The 18277-nt window shown below is 35.9% G+C and overlaps 1 protein-coding gene across 1 annotated transcript in view; it reads right to left on the bottom strand.

Annotated features, from left to right (window-relative positions):
* Positions 1-232: 232 nt before the first annotated feature.
* Positions 233-18277, bottom strand: part of GPD2 (glycerol-3-phosphate dehydrogenase 2) — a gene marked incomplete at its 5' end in the record, with an annotated part of 95385 nt that continues 77340 nt past the window's right edge. Inside the window, 8 exon segments of the mRNA XM_079131786.1 lie at positions 233-3592; positions 6455-6553; positions 6747-6825; positions 6907-7019; positions 11281-11439; positions 12313-12444; positions 13032-13207; positions 13433-13567. Coding sequence (XP_078987912.1) covers positions 3467-3592; positions 6455-6553; positions 6747-6825; positions 6907-7019; positions 11281-11439; positions 12313-12444; positions 13032-13207; positions 13433-13567 — 1019 coding nt within the window. The 3' untranslated portion in view covers positions 233-3466.

Genomic DNA, 18277 nt, shown 5'->3' with positions numbered 1-18277 from the left:
CTAAAGGCTGCAATAACAAATTAATACAAATAATTCTTGTGTCTCATAAATTCACATCTGTCTCTGCAGCTATTTCACTTTTGGAGATAAAATTACAAAATTCCAGGCTTAAAAAATGAACATTGTCATTGAAAATATAATTTCTGAAAATATTTTCAAACTTTCTTTTAAACTTCAATAGTAATCAAAGTTATTTGTCTGACTGCAAGTAACATCAAAATGCCAGCAAATGGACCATTTTAATCAGTTTTATTGATTCATGCTTTCAGTTCTTATTCAGTTAAAAACAAGGCACATTAAATACATCCTCTTATTGCTCTATAAATGCATGCAGCTCATTCTGTATATCAAAAGTAATAAATAATGGCGATAAAACACCAAGACAGTTATAAAAATGACAACCCAGCCTCAAACATAGTATTTAACAGTCCAATCTAGAACAATAACCCAACACAATACATAAAAGTGCCACATACGCAAACATGCAGTGTGTATATCCACTCCAGTATGGGCTTACACTTGATATTCATTGAAAACATAGTAGGACTTTTTTATTTCCTGTAAAAAGTAGACATAATGCAATACAGTGCAAGTTATAGCATTGACTTCAATATGATTACATTCATATGCCAAAAATCTTTACAAATGCATACAAAAGAGAAAAATAAAATAAATGATGATCCTTAGAGTATATTTAGTAAAAGAATGAAATTATTGTATAAAACAGGAAGCTACACATTTTGAAACAGACAAAACAAAGCTAGAAACTAAGGCACAATAGGAAGCATGCATTTAATAGTAGAAATTCTAAAGTTACAGAATAAATTGATTGAAAGCAAGAAAACTGCAGCAGGATGGATCTGAGGCAGACAACCTTGGCTTAACTAATCATTCAGCATTATCACTACTGTGATGACAGAGGTGGGGGCCATTTAAAGGAAATTCAACTCTCCAGCATAGGTGGGGGTTCCTTCACCTCAATCCCCCTGAAAGGCTCTTGAGGTAAATCACTGTACCATAAAAGGCAATCCCTGCATACCCACCCAACACCCCAAGAGAAGCAACTAGTGTTGTGTTTATGTGAAAGGAAAAAAAATTGTTTTGTGGTTGGCATGAGTTTTGAAGGGGTTTAATCCCTTATTTCTTTATCTTTTTTTAAAAAAATCAGGTAACAGGGATATATGGGTTTAATGAAAAATTCACACAAAAATGCTGGGGTACTTTAACTATAGTAATGGCTTTAAACTAGTTCACTTCCAAAATGAGTCTGTGGGATTGGTGAAGGAGAGAATGCTTTTTAGAATTAGCAGATTTTAAGCAAAAGCAGATATGTTCAAGTGAAGAAAAGTACACTTTTCTTTGTCCTTAAAGGAACTTCATTCACAGCAAAGCGTGCGCAAACGAGGCCTGTTTAACAAACACAGATCTGCCAGAGCCAGTCATTCTAAGCCTGTCCCTACTGTAACGGAATCAGGGAGGATACAAGTCATCGTTATCTTGATCTAACTAGAAAAAAAGAGAGAGAAAGAGAGAGAGAACAAATGTACAATATTGTGGTATATCATCTGGGGTGTTTTAAAGGACAGTTCTTCTACCTATTTAGTGTCACTGGGTTCTAAACAGTAAAATTTATTGTGTTGATAGAAAAACACTTCAGTTGCAAAGTCACAAGCTTCCATTTATTAAAAGAAGAGAAAAAAAAAAAAACAAAAAAAAAACAGTGTAAAGAATTGGAACTTTGAAAGAAAAAAATTCACAGTGACACCTGAGAGCATCACTCACTCTGTTTTAGGTTTTCCTCTAGGAAGTGGTTAAGTATTTAAATTTCATGTTAAAATAAAATGAGTGAACATGCTGTCTCTCCCTGCGGTTTCTGTTCATTTCAGAGGGTGTGGGTGGAGGTTCAGGTGAGTGAACCTCCCAGTTCATATTATGATACACAGGCTCAAAACCCACATGAATGAGGCATACGGATATTCTACAATGTTGACATAAATAGAAATAATAGCACAAAATGTTTTATGTACCAGTTCAAGAAACTTGAACCGCCAGTCCAGGCAATGAAAGCCCATGGTGAAATAAAGTGTTACATTTCTTATCACATAGAGAACCCGATCTTAAAAAAAAAAAAGTAGGTAGTGTCAAAAATCAAAAGAGGAAGCACAACTAATAAATATTGATGACTAGTTAAAATGCCAATAAAACTATAGCCAACGCATCCAAACTGGCATCTTTCATTCAGTGCATTATTTGTTAAATTCAGTGCACACTGATTTTTGTTTTTGCTGTGTATATATGTACCTATGTATTTGGGGTAGTTTTCATTTTGTTACTATTTTTATTTCTGGTAAACTGATTATTTTTTCATTGAGTACATAAGGAGGAGGGTTTTAAACAACCAGACTGACCTTGGATACTGAAGTGTATTGCCTTATTTTACATATAATTATGATTAAATTAACTAAAGTTTATTTGTTCTCTTACTATGGGTTCGCAGATAGCCATTTTTAAAAAGTTCAATAACATAAGTATTGACGATATCACATACTTCAAAATTTAGGATTTGGGCATTGAAAATGGTGTTATTGTGAATTTACAAAGAAATGTTTTTAACCCTTAAATGTATTACTACTGTAAGATTTGGTCTCATTCCATTACATTCAATTTGCCACTTAAATGCTGGTTTTAAAGTTAAAAAAAAAAAAAAAAAAAAAAAGGCAAGGATATTCCTGGCACCCATAATAGTCAGAGAAAACCAGCAGTGACTAGGGAGAAAAATGAACTGCTGAGATGAAACTATCACTATAACTCCCAGCAAATGTCAACGCTATCCTTATCTTACACCTGTGATTCTGTCACCTTTCATAGTTTCTTTTTGAAATTTTTTAACCAGATCTAAACCAGATCTAATCTTTTTCTTCCCTCTCCAGTTTTGCCAATCATGCTTGAGATATAATATTGTGTAGTATTGTTTGGAAGAGGAAGGTGGTCAGGCTGGAGGAAGAAGAGTTGAGAAGTCTCAGAAACACCATCAATTCAACAGGTTACTCTCTTTAAGAGCAAAAACGTTATCCACAAGCTTAAAGTCTACAACTGTTTGTGTGTCACAAAATTTTCCCAGCTTCTCTTTTCAATTTCTACCTCTGGAACTACTTTAGAATAAATTAATAAACAAAAAAGGACAGTGTTGTCTAACAGGTCACAAAATGAGTGCAAAACATTAATCAATGTGCATTGAAAATGAGAAAATACACTTTTTAGAAATTAGACTGAATGGCAGACACAAATGAAATATTGGCAAATTAAGTTGGCAAACAGACCAACATTCTAAAATTTTGGAATGTTTTCCAGTGTTAAAAAAGGTAGCTACCATAGCCACTGTTTTAGAGTGGTTGAAGTCATTTCTGGCTGTTACATGGTGATTTGTTGTTCCTATGTTTGTAGGCTGTGGATTTACTGGTCAGACTCACAATCCTCCACAGCTACGGTCCACCGGAATTGGAACTCTTCGGTCCAGGTTCTCTTCTGCAGTTTTCATTAGTATAGCAAGCCGGCTTCCTGACACCCTTCCTTTCTGAATAGCACTCATCAGCTTAAAGAGAAAATATGCAACAGATTCAGAAGGAAGGCCAGATAATTCTCAACATTTCAATGGTTACCACTGGGGCCAACAGAGGTAACTAAGTGCTCAATCAAAAGCCATAGCAAGTACTCAGCTCATATAAGAGCACAATTTTTGTACACTTCAAAAAGATGGGAAGGGGCAGGTATTTCACCAATGCTGCAAAAACAACATCTACTAAGCAAATCAACGTCCCTTTAAAAGAAGATTTAATGTGTACTTTTTGTCCCTTAATGTGCTCTGGGTATACTTTTTTTTTTTTTTTTAAAAAAGCAACTTCAAATATTGGATCTTTAATTCCATTTAGAAATCCTAAAAAGAAATCTCAGGGATTGAGCAAAGACAATGCATGACCTGTATTTAACTATTCTTTTTTAGTGTAACTGTACTTGACAACTTCAAGTCCCCTAAATCCAAATTCCTTAAAGACTTTTAAAGTAATTTACATTTAAGTCCTTGGAAGTGGACCCAGAGATCTACCCTAAGAATTAAAAGCACTCTACAGCCCAGATTTTACCTAATTCATTTTTATCCAATGGATAAAATCAGAATTAGTCTTGAAATTACATGCAGTCAGCGGGCAAAGGCCTTTAATCGGGAAAGCACCTTGCAATTATGAGCATGTGGGGTTTTTTTTCCATTTCACATTGATGTGGTTTTAACTATTTGCTTTTCTTGATCTCATTTCTCCAATCTTTAAATTTACTTTAAAAAGAACAGAGATAGCCATTCATCAGTAAAAAATATGTATGAAAATTCTTAAAATATGTTTAGGGTTATGGCTTTTAGCCTATAGGGATACATTTCTTAAAAACAGCTCTGCATACGAGTCAGAGGCATCTGCCAAGGGGCTGGATCAGAATTTCGTGACCTTATTAAAAGCTGTTTCACAAGTGATTGCTTATTAGAGAGGGACTCCTACATGCAGAAGTGTCATTAAAGCCCAAACCTGGAAATAAAGTCATGTAACCAGGCAATATCTATAGTGACCCTTCTGTGAAGATGACTAAAAAACTATATATTCAAAAATAGATGTTTAATGGGGTGAATGTGGGCCCTTCATCTTCAGAAGAGGAAAATATTTTATTAAAACAAACAAATCTGGAAACACACTTTACATCTGGGGAATAGTAATGTAATAATATAAGACAGAACAGTTATTGTTTATTGTTTTGTCTCTGATTCTAGGAAGACCTTCAAAGTTGAACAGAACTAACAAAACTGACAGAGCTATAGTTTCTTCCAGCCGTAAATAGTATATCATGTATCAACCTCAAAAACTCAAGGGTTTCTTTAAATGTCACTTGTATCTAAAAATCATATTACAAGAAAAAAATTAATATTTGTGTGTGAATACATTTCAAGAGAAATATGGTGAGCATTTTTAAGTTGAAAATTACACTGTATATCTGTACGTACTGGAAGCATGAATAGTCTCTTTCATTTAGAATTGGACAAGAAATACTCAATTATTAAATTCTATAAGAAAACCTGCAGGTGGTTTAAATTATTTTCTGTGTTTAGCTCTACTTCAAGAAAATTACTTAAAACCCAAATCACATAGCATATCCATAAAATTAGATTCTTATTGTTTCTAAAACCCCAGGTTTTCAACCCCAAATGCTGTTGTTTATTTACAATACACATGAAATGAAGCATAAGCTATTTCTTTGAAGACAAGTTTTCTAAAATTCTGAGACAAACAATAAAATATTCTCCAGGACAACTATACCAAAAAAATGCATCAAATGGTTTCCAATTATCAAGCATAAATTTTAAATTCAATTTAAAATGTGCATTTAGTTCAACACTAAGCTAAAGAACTAAACATTCTTTTTTGTAATGCCGGACACAACCTGTGAAAATTTTCTGCATTTAGATTCAACAATGCTCTTATCTGCAGCTCATCTCCAGAGAGACAATTACCATTTCCTTTGCCTTGATCTTGTTTGTTTAACTTGACACAGTGAAGAAAGGGCTGACACTGACCAAAATCCCCAGCATTAATTTATTTCATGTTCAGCATTCATCATTGCCATGCTGCAAGCAGGACCTGGCATTCATTTGAAATACCTGCCCAAGAAGCACCACAGACAAAACCTGGCTGCTTGGAAACCAATGCATCCTTCATGTAATCAGAGTTATATGGACAGCTACTACAAACAATGTGGGGGGGTGTTGAATTTCTTTCTGTAAGGAACTTCTACAGAATGACATATAGCACCCAGTTTGAAGTTAAAGCAACAAAATTTATTTCCTTGATGGTTACAAAAATTAAACAATCAAAACTCAAATGAGTTGAAAATTGGAAATGGAAATGTTTACATTGTATAGTCTTGATCCCTTTGGCTTATCTGGGTTTTTATAATGAAAGAATCTAATCATTACATTCAAAAGTGAATATGACTCTTAAATGAATACAACTATCATTCTAAAACTTTTCCCACACACAAAAAAAATTCTTCCCACATTAGAAATATTTTGCTGCCTCTCTTGACAAAGGTAGAACATGGTCCAGCAGTGACATTCCATATCACACTTTTCTAAAAAAGCAAGCTTCTTATTCAACCCTCTAATCCATAATTAACTTGGATTTCATCTAAACTGCCCAATGTAACAGAGTGTTTCTTATGAAAAGAATGAAAATAAATGTGCTCCAAGTACAGTCTCATCCATGAGCAAACATATCAACCTTTGTTGGCTTCAAGTTTTCTTCCTTCTCAGAATGAATTGACAAATGTGTGGACTTAAGAATTCATTCTTTAACATCCATTTCGGATAATGACAACCAGAAGATGAAAGTAAATACATCTGTTTCTTTTCACAACTCACCTGTAAAAATTCATTGAGTTCAACCTGTCCATTTTTGTTTAAATCTACTTCATTCAGAATCTCATGCAGTGTATTTTCATCCATTTGCACATTGATACTCTAAGTAAAAGAAAAGCACAGAATAATGAGGCATAATTAAAAATTATTCATATCCTTTTTCTAATATTGGCAAGCTTTCAAAATTAAAATAAAAATATTACTTGTAGAAAACACTAGATAAAAAAATTGTCTAATATCATCTTCATATTCTTCTGCTATCTAAGACTGATACTGAACAATAACAAAAATTTACCTCTAATACACGTTGAACATCAACAATGGTAATAAAGCCTTTTTGGTCTGCATCAAACTTATGAAATCTCTTCTTGTACCTGGAACACAACATTGGATAATGGGAAAATATACTTACATAGAAGAGAATGAAAAGAGAGTGAGAAGCTTAATAGAAGTACCTGTCAATGTCTGAAGGCAATAGGCTAATTTCAGAGCGATCTGTTAACTGTTCTGATCGGGATTTATAGCCCATTTCGTAATACAGGAACTTCTTGGCTGTTTCAAGTTCTTTCTAAAAGAGACACACAAAGTTCAAAGAGTTATAGAAAGAATTATTGATTTTTTCACCTATTCACTTTTGGTCTTCAGATAGGAAGTTGAACCTCATTTATCTGACGGTACACTTCTTTTCTTTCTTCCATTTTTATTGAAGTATAATTCATATTCAATAAAACATACCTTTTAGATGTGTAATTTGATATATGCTCTAATATAATCAAGATACAGAACATTTCCATTGCCCTGTAAAACTTCCTCATGCTCATTTGTAATTGACTCCTTCCCCTGACCTCTGGCCCTAGGCATCTCCTGATCTGCTTATGGTCATCAGAGTTTGTCTTTCCTGGAATTTCATAGAGAATGTGGTCTTCTATGTTCGGCTGTTCTCACATAGAATAATGATTCATTTTGCTACATGTGATTTGCTTTTTCTTTGCTTTTTTTTTTCAAACTTAAAACAGTATCCTTGCATAGTATTGACCAGCAAATGCTACTAGACCAGATTCGTATAATTTGGTAAACAAACAAATAATTAAAAATGAAGATTTGAACAACTACTACAGTAAGGCTGCCAGGGCTGAGGCACATCATGAGATTAGATATGTTGAAATGCTACCACCAATGGCCTGGGAGGCTGAGGCAGAGGATCTTGAGTTCAAAGTCAGCCTCAGATAAAGTGAGGCACTAAGCAACTCAGTGAGACCCTGTCTCTAAATAAAATACAAAATAGGGCTGGCGATATGGCTCGGTGACTGAGTACAATCCCTGGTAACCCTCCCGCCCCGACCACCAAAAAAAACTTCATTCTGCTAGTTATAGACTCAAGAAGAAACAAGCTAGTTATTCTCTTCCAATGTCCTCAGTCTTAACTAATATTTCGTTACAGAGGAACTCCCATCTTCAATGTTTCCTCTCCAGCAACAACTTCTTCCTAAACTCTTGTTCCTTCATGGTATCTTCCCTTTCATTGCTAAGCACTTGCCTTCCACTTGTTTTAAAAATTTGGTGTTTATCAACTGGCTTGGTCCAGAGACATTTCACTTCTTCACTCGCTGCACCTTTTCCTCCTCTTTGGAATCAACTTAGAAAAGATTTTTTAGTGTGTGAGACTAATCTACTTAAGCAATCTTCACTTTAAAGTGTCTCAATGAAGAAATGCATCTCTTGTCAGAATGCTATAAACTCTTGCCTTACCAAATCCTACTGGAAAACATTCCTCAAAATACATCCTGAGCAACACAAACCCCCTTCCTGCTCATCCCACCTGAAAAGTGAGAATTGGATCCAACTACAAATAAATTCTCCTTTGGAAATTGACATTCCACATAAGCATTGAAAAAATCCCAACGATCTAAACTAAACAGTTTCCATTATTTATTTAATTCAGAATTTCCCAAACTCTTTTGTTCATGCAGTCATCTTTTCACATTTATTAATTCATATCCCATGAATCACAATTTGGCAACGTTGCTTTATCTAAATGTCCCTTCAGACTCCTTTACCAATCCCCAACTCACCAGACAAGGCCTTCCCCGCTAGTCAGCTCTTCCCAGGTGTGAGGTTTTGGTCTTGAACAATGGTAAATCTAAATATTTCTCAAAATGTCAAAAATACAACACATATTTTTGAGGTATATACATGTTGTACCCACCTGATTATATTTCAAGATCCTTGAAACTATGAGCTGCTTATTATTCCCCTAAAATATTTGGTACAATGTTCAGCATACAAGTCACTCATTAAGTATTGAATGGTAAAAACAACCACAATTCATCTACAGAGAGTTATTTATCACCTTGTTCCTCTTTCACTTGTGCAGGTTAAATAATCCCAATGCTTTTAACCTTTTCTCAGAAGTCCAACTTTCTAACCTTTTCTTTTTTTTTTTTTTTTTCCTCCTTTGTTCTCTCTAGACTACCCACAATTCTCACTAATACTCCTATGTTTCAGATACTGAATTATATCTTCAGGTCTTTTATTTTTGTTACTTTCTTAGGTGAGATAGAAAAGCATTTCTAAGCATATGATTTGGCTCATAAAATTTGAAATGAAGTTAAATGTAGTTCCCAGGAAGGCCAAACACAACCAGTTTGCAGAATTTTCTTCTTCCTTCCTACCTCCTACCACCTAAACTACTAGCACTAAATACATTCTTGAATATTTAAATCATTACAGCCCTAAATTTTGTAAAAACATATTGTCACCAATCCTACTATATGGGAAAATGATTGGCAGCAGCATAAGAGTAAGTTTCATTCTTATTCTGCCTCTTTATAGAGCCTTAGCTGATCAAACACACAAAACTGGAAAAGTGTAAACCAGTTTGACTAAAGCAGAGGTAACGGGGCACAGTAGGGGAAGCTTAGACTGGAATCAGAGTACCAGGTTTCAATCCCAGTTCCACAGCTTACTGCTTGTGTAAATTCTGATAGGCATTTGCTCTGTAAGCCTGTCTCCTCAACCATAAAATGGGGTTATAGGTTTTCCCGCAGAGCAGCATGGTCAGGACTGAGGCACTGTTTGACTAGTGACTTCTGTCATCAGAATACTACAGTGTATTATGTTAAAAGTATTATAGGATTTTTAAAAATATTGGGCCATGTTCTCACCCATGAAGACTTTGACTTTGATGGTCTTAAGTCAATCTTTGAAATCTGCCCTCCCACCACATTTCCCAGGTATCTAATTTGTAACCATCTTGGTGAATCTACACCAGAAGGATAACACTTAAAGGACAGGACACATACCCAATCCTTAATTGCATACTCAGCATATGATATAGATGCTAATTATGTCCATTTGAGAATAAAGCTGGAAAATGTCTGTATCTGAGCCAGGAAGTGTGCCTCTACCAGACCCCAAACCAACTAGTGCCAGACTAATACAAGTCTATGGTATTTCTGTTATAGAACCCAAGCAGGTTAAGTTATCTTTTAGATCACAACTCCCTCTCAGTCTTCCCACACAACCTCAGATTCACTAGCTGTTACTTTCTCCTCTTCTCCTGGATTTTTCCTTGTCTCTCCAACCCCTCAACTTTAGAATGTTCCAGGGCTCAGTCTTTGGGCTACTTTCATCATCTAACTATACTCCCTCCATGGTTCCATTCAATGACTTAAAAACTAATTTAAATTTATATCTTCAATCCTGCCCTCCCTCTAAATTCTAAACTGACATGTCCAATGACATGGATTTTGTTTTAATAGAATTGCCAAAGTTATTAAAGCTGAGAGACCAGTTTGGGGGAGGGAAGCAACTACAATAATTCATATGAGAGATGCCAGGGCTTGAATCAGGGTGATAGCAGTTGAATGGGTTAAGAAAGGGTGAGACTGAACCACTATTTGAAGTTAACAAATATGACGATAATGTTTGCTGATGGATTTAGGTAGGGTGAGAGAATACACAGAGTATGATATTAAGATTAAGGACTAAGAAACTAAAGGTAGAAGAGCTATTCATGACACAGAGAGATCTGTAGGAGCAGGATATGAAGAAGGTAGAAGGTGAGCCAAGAGAACTCCCAGAATGTAAGAAAATCATTCAAGAAGGAGGGCGGAATTAACTTGTCAAATGCTGGTAATCAGTGAAGTCAAGTGAGAACCAAGAGTGGATAAGTGTATTTAGCACTGTGGTGGTACTGCTGATCTTGGCCAGGACTGATAGAGCAAAATGATGACAAAAGAGCCTAAAGGAAATGGATTCAAGAGAGACAAGGGAAATTTTGAATAAATATATTAAAATGTTTCATAAGCCTCTGCATATCACAAAAGTGTGGGTTAATTTAAAAACATGAAGATCTTCAATTTACTACAACAAGCACGTATGTATAAAAACATATATATCTGATCATCACTGGCTTTTTAGAATTTGGATGTAAATACAAACTCTCAATTGACACAAAAGACAAGTATCTGGTTGTCAGGCAGTGAGACTGCTAGTTTTAACCAAAGGAAAATTAGCAGAAATGTGAATTTCACTGAACACATCCTGAGAGTATTCTCAGTGAAAACCAGAAAAGGTACATCTTCATATATTTCTTTTCCAGAAATTATGACCATAAATTTAAGGACATTCTCCATATTTTTCAGAACAACAAAATTTAGTATTAGAATATCTTTCCATTTTCCTAAAATGTGGCCATATCACATATATTCACATACAGAAATTGGCCAGAAATCTAAGATCACCATCAAAAATTACGCTAGCCTCTTCAAACAGATCAAGCTGACACAGGCTTGAGGATAGGAGTTCTTAAGACTTTGGTATAATACCTCTTTCCTACGGTCATCCCAGTTCAGTTCTCTGCCCATCAGTTCAACAATCCTGGGTAGGGCTTCCTCTGCAGCCTGGACATTGAGAAAGGCCAGGCGAGTGCGCCGTGAAATCATATCCACAGCCGTGCAGGCATACTCCTTAATCCCATATTTCACCTGCATTAAGGAAAAATTATAGTTAGAAATTTCTTTAAAAATAAAGTTTCACTTAAAAAAAAAAATATGCTTTGAAAGGTAACATTTTTCCCTACACTCTGGTTCTCCAGGAAGCATGAGACTAATAGTGGTTTGACACAAATCCTCCATCTGGCTGCCAAAGGAGGTTTGGAAAATGGGATAAATTGGACAAGAGTTAATGCCTTCTTCCTGAACAGAACCTGGCATAAACATGCAAATTGCATCACTTCTCATTAACTATCCACGGTAATTACTTACTTCTCTTGGCCTATACATTATGGGGAAGTTAATTTACATAGCTGAATAGGCAAAGGATGAGCATTAGGAAAGTTATGGTCTCATCTCTGTAGGCTGTGAAGTTTTCTGTCTTAGACTAACCAGATGGTGGAAGCCTGAATTCAATCAAGTGCATGCTTACTGGACACCAGTGTCTCAAGGCAGTGAATTAGGAATAAAAATAAAGCATGGTCTCCGCTTTCATAAAACTTGAAAACATGATGAGAAACTAGACTTAAATCTTTGAGAAAATGTCAAAGCCAGTATGTCATCTGGCAAGACAGGAGTGGTACAATCTTGAAGAGCTACAAATTCACAAAAGGGACCAGACTTGAGATAGCTTCACGAAGAAAAAAAGAAATCCACATTTTATATTAATGCCGCTATCGACTTCACTTCAAACTTTACATTTTGTTAATGAAAGGATCTGCACTGGGCAGACAGACACTTTATTACAGGTTTTAGCTGAAACATGTACATTAAAATAGCTGCATATAATTTTTAAAGACAATAAAGAATGAACAGATGAATGGTGTCCTACAGTAGAAAAGAAAAGCCACATGACAATTCACATACCTCTGCTTCAATATACGGAAATTCTGATACAAGTCGCACTCCAACAATAGGCCACCTTTTTCCAGTCACGCTTGCCATTTTGGCCACCTCAAAAGCCTTGTCACCGTAGGTAGCAGCAAGATGCTGTGCCACCTGGAAAAATAAAACTACATTAGGCAGGCACTTTGACTATTGATAACTTTCAGGTGCAAAGGAAAAAAAAAAGTGCATGCTTGTCTTGTCAGTTTTCTTGCAGCCTGTAACTAATAGTTCTCGGAGAGTATTAGGTTTTGGTTTTGTGGGAGGAAACCACTTGGGCTTCTAATGCTTAGGCCAGCATTAACTGAGCTACGCATGCATCACTGTATCGATGACTGATGAAGCTTCAACTTCATTCTGCTCCTGATATCACTTCTGAAGAACAGCCTCCCTTATGCTTGGGATGAAAGAATTTGGGAAACTCTGTGTGCTACGAACAAACCAAATGAACTCCAGGTTTCAGAACAGAAGCTAAAATGTACATTGTTTTCTAGGCAACTGCAGCAAAGTGGGATAATCTTTTTTTTTTTTTTTTTTTTTTTTTTTTTTTTAAGATTACTTTTGCAGTACACAGAATCTGTCCCAGGAGAAGGAAACTCTAAAGCAGGGAGACCACATCATGGTTGCCATGGTTGCCAATTCTCTTAGTGGCAATAGTGGGAGATAAGGTAAAGGGTAAAGATGTGGCAATGCACACCCACCTCACTTTCAAGCCCATAATCCTGGACAAGCCTGATGTAGAGTGTGGGGCTCCAATCTTTCCCTCCTTGAAGGAAAAGTCCAACTGTTCTGCTTGGTCCTGCTTTCAAATTGTGGATCTTGATAGCAGCATTCACAGTATCTTCTGCCATGGATCGATAAGTTGTCCACTTCCCACCTACAAAGAAATTCATAAACAAATTTGTGAGAGTTGTCATCTTTATTTTTATTACTAACAAATTACTGACCTATCAATAACAAAATTCCAAAGCAATGAGTAATGACTACTCAGAATCATAAGAAGAAAACACTTGTTCATTTGAGCTAGAAGATAATTTCATGGGACAATTTAAGTCAAGCTCGTACTTAAATCATATCCAAATAAAAGAGAAATAACCCATACCTGCTATGGTGATAAGGCCACTCTCACTGACGTCCACAACATGATTGCGGGAGATGGACTGAGTGTCTGCAGACTTGGGATCAGTCACAAGGGGGCGGATACCGCTCCATGCAGCTAGGACATCCCCTCTTCTCACTGGTAGGGATTGATACCATGGGTTATGAGGATTACTCAAAAACATTTCTACAAAAGTACAAAGTAATTAACAAGCAGGAAAATATTCAGCAAAAGGAATATATCGGGGTGCATTTTAAAAGGGAGAGAAAAGTCCTTAAATATAGGAATTAAAAGATTGGATCAGTGCAAGAAAATTCAGGAAGAATTAATATTTTGTAACAAAGATAATTCACCTAAAAAAAAAAAAAAACCTTGAAAATCACTGAAACTGTTCAAAATAGGAAGCAAAAGAAACAAACATTGTGGCGGGGATGGGGAACAAATAATAATAATAGCAATAATAAAACCAAAAATGAAAAAACATTAGGAACTCTCTATCTGGATCAACCTGGAGCAGTTAAAGGGAAAAAAGAAAAAAAAAAAGTAGAAACAAAAACAATCCAAGAGACTTATGAATTGTCAAGTTCGTACTACAATACATCTTGCTGTCTCTTCCTAGAGAAGACAAAGATCCTTATTAAATTAAACAAATAAACAAACATATAAGAGGATATTTTCTTCTCTCATAATACCACGCACTGAGAATTTACAGCAGGCCCAGCACTGGGAAAAACTCCCGACATACACATCTCATTTTATTCATCTCATAAAGCCCCACAGCCCTGGGTATTATTATCCTCACCACACAGAGTACAAAGTTTAACCAATCAAATATGGCAACCAATGTGAACAAGGCAAACATCTTTTATATGGTGGAATAGCATCAGAACCTAGATCTTTCAGATTTTAAAGTCCATATTCTTACCCACTCAACTGTACTGCCTCTCAATTGTTGACAATTTTCATACTTTACCTTTATTTACTCATCCTTTTCTCTTTCTAACTGACACAGAAATAGTTATATTGGCTTCTCCCAGTAGGTGGGTAATACTTGTGTTACAGTGTATCTAAGTTCTCTCAGCACTCAAGATGTCATGAAATCATTCCTACTACCTTTGCAAATACAATATGTCTTCAGATACCAAGAATCTAGGGAGGTTAGATTACAATTAGACAGCTGCTGAATAGCAAGCATTTCTGACCTAAAAATGGCTGAGGAGAATGGATCAACTGTGATCTGTTCTACAAGCAGGGCATGGGCAAGACCCAAAGGCAGGGTTTTCAGAATCTACCCTTCTATATCTAGATCATCTTCAGGGATTGCTCAGCTCTTTCTCCATTTACACCAGGGAAATGACTACAAGCACCAACCCCAAAATTACTTGATGATGTGGACTACAGAAGAGTGAATGTTTGCCTTGTCCTTGCTGCTGTACTTACTGTGGTAAGTCAGTTAATCCATTACTGGATAAGAGAAATGCAAGTACAATTTTGCTTTATCTGCATCTTGGGCCTCCTTCTCCAAACTCCCTGACATTACCTATATTGATAATATACCTATTGTAAATACTCTTGAAAACTTTAAAACAATGGGAAAACTGGATCTCTACTTGCAAATGGATGATGTTGAACCCTACCTTATACCATGTACAAAAATTAACTCAAAATGGATCAATGCCTACATGTGAGAGTAAAAACTATAAAACTATAAGAAGAAACAGGATAATATTTTATGACACTAGATTTAGCAGTGGTTGCTTGGATATAACATCAAAAGTACAGATAACCAAAAGAAAGAATACATAAAAAGATTTTGTCAAAATTAAAAATTTTGTTGTATCAAAGGATACTATCAATAGAATGAAAAGGCACCCTATGTAATTAGAAAGTATTTGCAAATTATATATCTGAATAGAGGCTAATATAAAGAATATAAAAGGAATTCCTAAAACTCATTAAAACAAATAACCTAAACTAAGAAATAGACAAAAAACTGGAGTTGACATTTCTCCAGAGAAGATATACCAGTGTTCAACAAGCATATGGAAAGATGCTCAACATCACTAAGCATTAGGGAAATGCAAATAAAAATCACAATGAGATATCATTTCACATTCATTAGGATGATTATCAAACAAAAGCAGAAGAACAAAAAATAAAAAATAAATACTGGTGAGAAAAGGGAGAAATTGGAAACCTCATGCACTGCTGGTACAAAGTAAAATGGCACAGCTGTTATGAATAAAATATGGGAATTCCTCAAAAAATGAAACATTTAAAATCACCACATGATCCAGCAATTACACTTCTGGATATATATACTCAAAAGAATTAAGAATGGAGAAAATCCTGCACACCCTTGTTCAATAGCACTATTGACAAAAGTAAAAATGTAGGAGCAAACCAAGTGTCCATCAACAGATAGATAAAATGTGGTACATACATACAATGGAATATTATGCATTCCTAAAAAGGAAAGAAATTCTACCACACGCAGCAAGATGGATGAACCCTGAAGATGTGATGCTAAATAAATAAGCCAATCACAAAAGGACAAATATTGCATAAACCCACTTTTATAAAGTACTTCAGAGTACTCGAACTCATAGAAGCAGCAGGAAGAATGGTGGCTGCCAGATAGCCCACTGAATGGGAGAGGATCCTTACCACCGGCACCTCAGACAGAGCATTCATCTCCAGGCTATGCGAAGAACTCAAAAACACCAAAACAACAAATAACCCAATAAATAAATGGGCTAAGGAACTGAACAGGCACTTTGCAGAAGAATTAATATGAATGGTCAAAAATATACAAAAAAATGTTCACCATCTCTAGCAATTAGAGAAATGCAAATCGAAAGCACACTGAGATTCCATCCCACCCCAGTCAGAATGGCAATCACCAAGAATACAAGCAGTATGAAAACTGGTGGAATGAGACAGACATCATTTCCCTATGTACATGTATGATTACACAAATGGTATGAATCTACATTGTGCACAACCATAGAAACGAAATGATGCACTCCATTTGTGTACAATGAATCAAAATGCAGTCTGTAAAAATAAAAACTTAAAAATTTTAAAAAAAAAGGAATACAAGCAGCTGGGTGCTATGGCTTATGCCTGTAATCCCAGCAATTTGGGAGGTTGAGGCAAGAGGATCATGAGTTCCAAAAGAGCCTCAGCAACTTAGTGAGACCCTAAGCAATTCAGTAAGACTCTGTCTCTTAATACAATATTAAAAAGGACTGGGGTATATGGCTTAGTGGTTAAGTGCCCCTGGTTTCAATCCCTGGTACAAGAAAGAAAAGAAAGAAGGAAGGAGGGAAGGAGGGAAGGAGGAAAGGAAGGAAGAGAGGAAGGGAGGGGGGTGGGGGAGAGGGGGAAAGGAAGGAAGGAAGGAAGGAAGGAAGGAAGGAAGGAAGGAAGGAAGGAAGGAAAAGAAAAGAAGCAACAGTAAATGTTGGCAAGGATGTGGGGAAAGAGGTTCCCTTATACATTGCTGGTGGGACTGCAAACTGTTGCAACCACTCTGTAGGGAAATCTCTTTTATGGAGATTCCTTAGAAAACTTGGAATGGAACCACCATTTGACCCAGTAATCCCATTCCTCAGTTTATACCCAAAGGACTTAAAATCAGCATACTACAGAGACACAGTCACTTCAATGTTTATAGTTGCTCAATTCACAATAGCAAAGCTATAGAACCAGCCTAGGTGCCCTACAATGGATACTGGATAAAGAAAATGTGGTATATATACACAATGGAATACTATTCAGTCATAAAGAAGAATGAAATTATGGTATTTGCCAGCCAAAGAATGGAACTAGAGAATATCACCCTAAATAAAATAAGGCAGTCCCAAAAAATCAAAAGCTGAATGTTCTCTCTGATAGTGGAGGCTAACCCACAAGGGAGGGGAAGATTAGAAGTTCACTGGACTAGACAAAGGGGAATGAAGGGAAGTGGGGATGGGAACAGGAAAGACAGTAGAATGAATTGGACATATCTTTCCCATCCTCACATATAAATACACAACCAATGTAACTCCACATCATATACAACCACAATAATGGGATCCTAACTGGAACTTTTTCTATCTATGTATAATATTTCAAAATGTACTCTACTGTCATGTTAAAAAAAATTTTTTTTTTAAATTTCAAAAAAAAAAAAAAAAAAAAGAATGGTAGCTGCCAGGAGGTGGGGCAGGGGTAATGGGACATTAGTGTTTATTGGGTACAGAACTTCAGATTAGGAGAATGAATAAATTCACTTATTCATGATGGTGACAGTTGTACAACAATATGGATGCCCTTAAAGCCAGAGAACTGTACCCTTAAAAGTGGCTAAAATGGTAAATAGTATGTTCTATAGATTTAACCACAATTTAAAACTCAAGACAAAGGAAAAGTTAATGCAATTCAATTTCAAGTATGAGAAAGTTTAAAAAAAAAAGTGCACATAAGTATCAGGACCTCTATAAGCCTACACCATGGTCATGCCTTAGTTTGAATTAATAAATGCTGGGCAGGGAGCATAGATTTGTGAGCAGAGGGTGGCTGGACCTGAACCCTTGGCCATACACCCTTGCACAGTAAGCACTCTCTGCTTCCATACACAGCACCACCTGAAAAGCAGTTAGGTACACATCCATTCAATTCCGTATAGCGTCAACAATTCCTTGAAATGATTGAGATAGTCCTAAAATTAAATGTGCCTTTCAATGTATGGGGGAAAGGCCCTAGAAACAAGTTACACTGGCTGACAGAAAATCTCCCCATTTGAACATACAATGAAAAACAGAGTTGTGGTAAAGAAAAGTAAGTAAATCCAGCATATCT

The sequence above is a fragment of the Sciurus vulgaris genome, assembly GCF_902686455.1.
Source record: "Sciurus vulgaris genome assembly, chromosome: 3".
Classification (NCBI taxonomy): Eukaryota; Metazoa; Chordata; class Mammalia; order Rodentia; family Sciuridae; genus Sciurus; species Sciurus vulgaris.
This window is presented reverse-complemented; position numbering and strand designations above follow the sequence as displayed.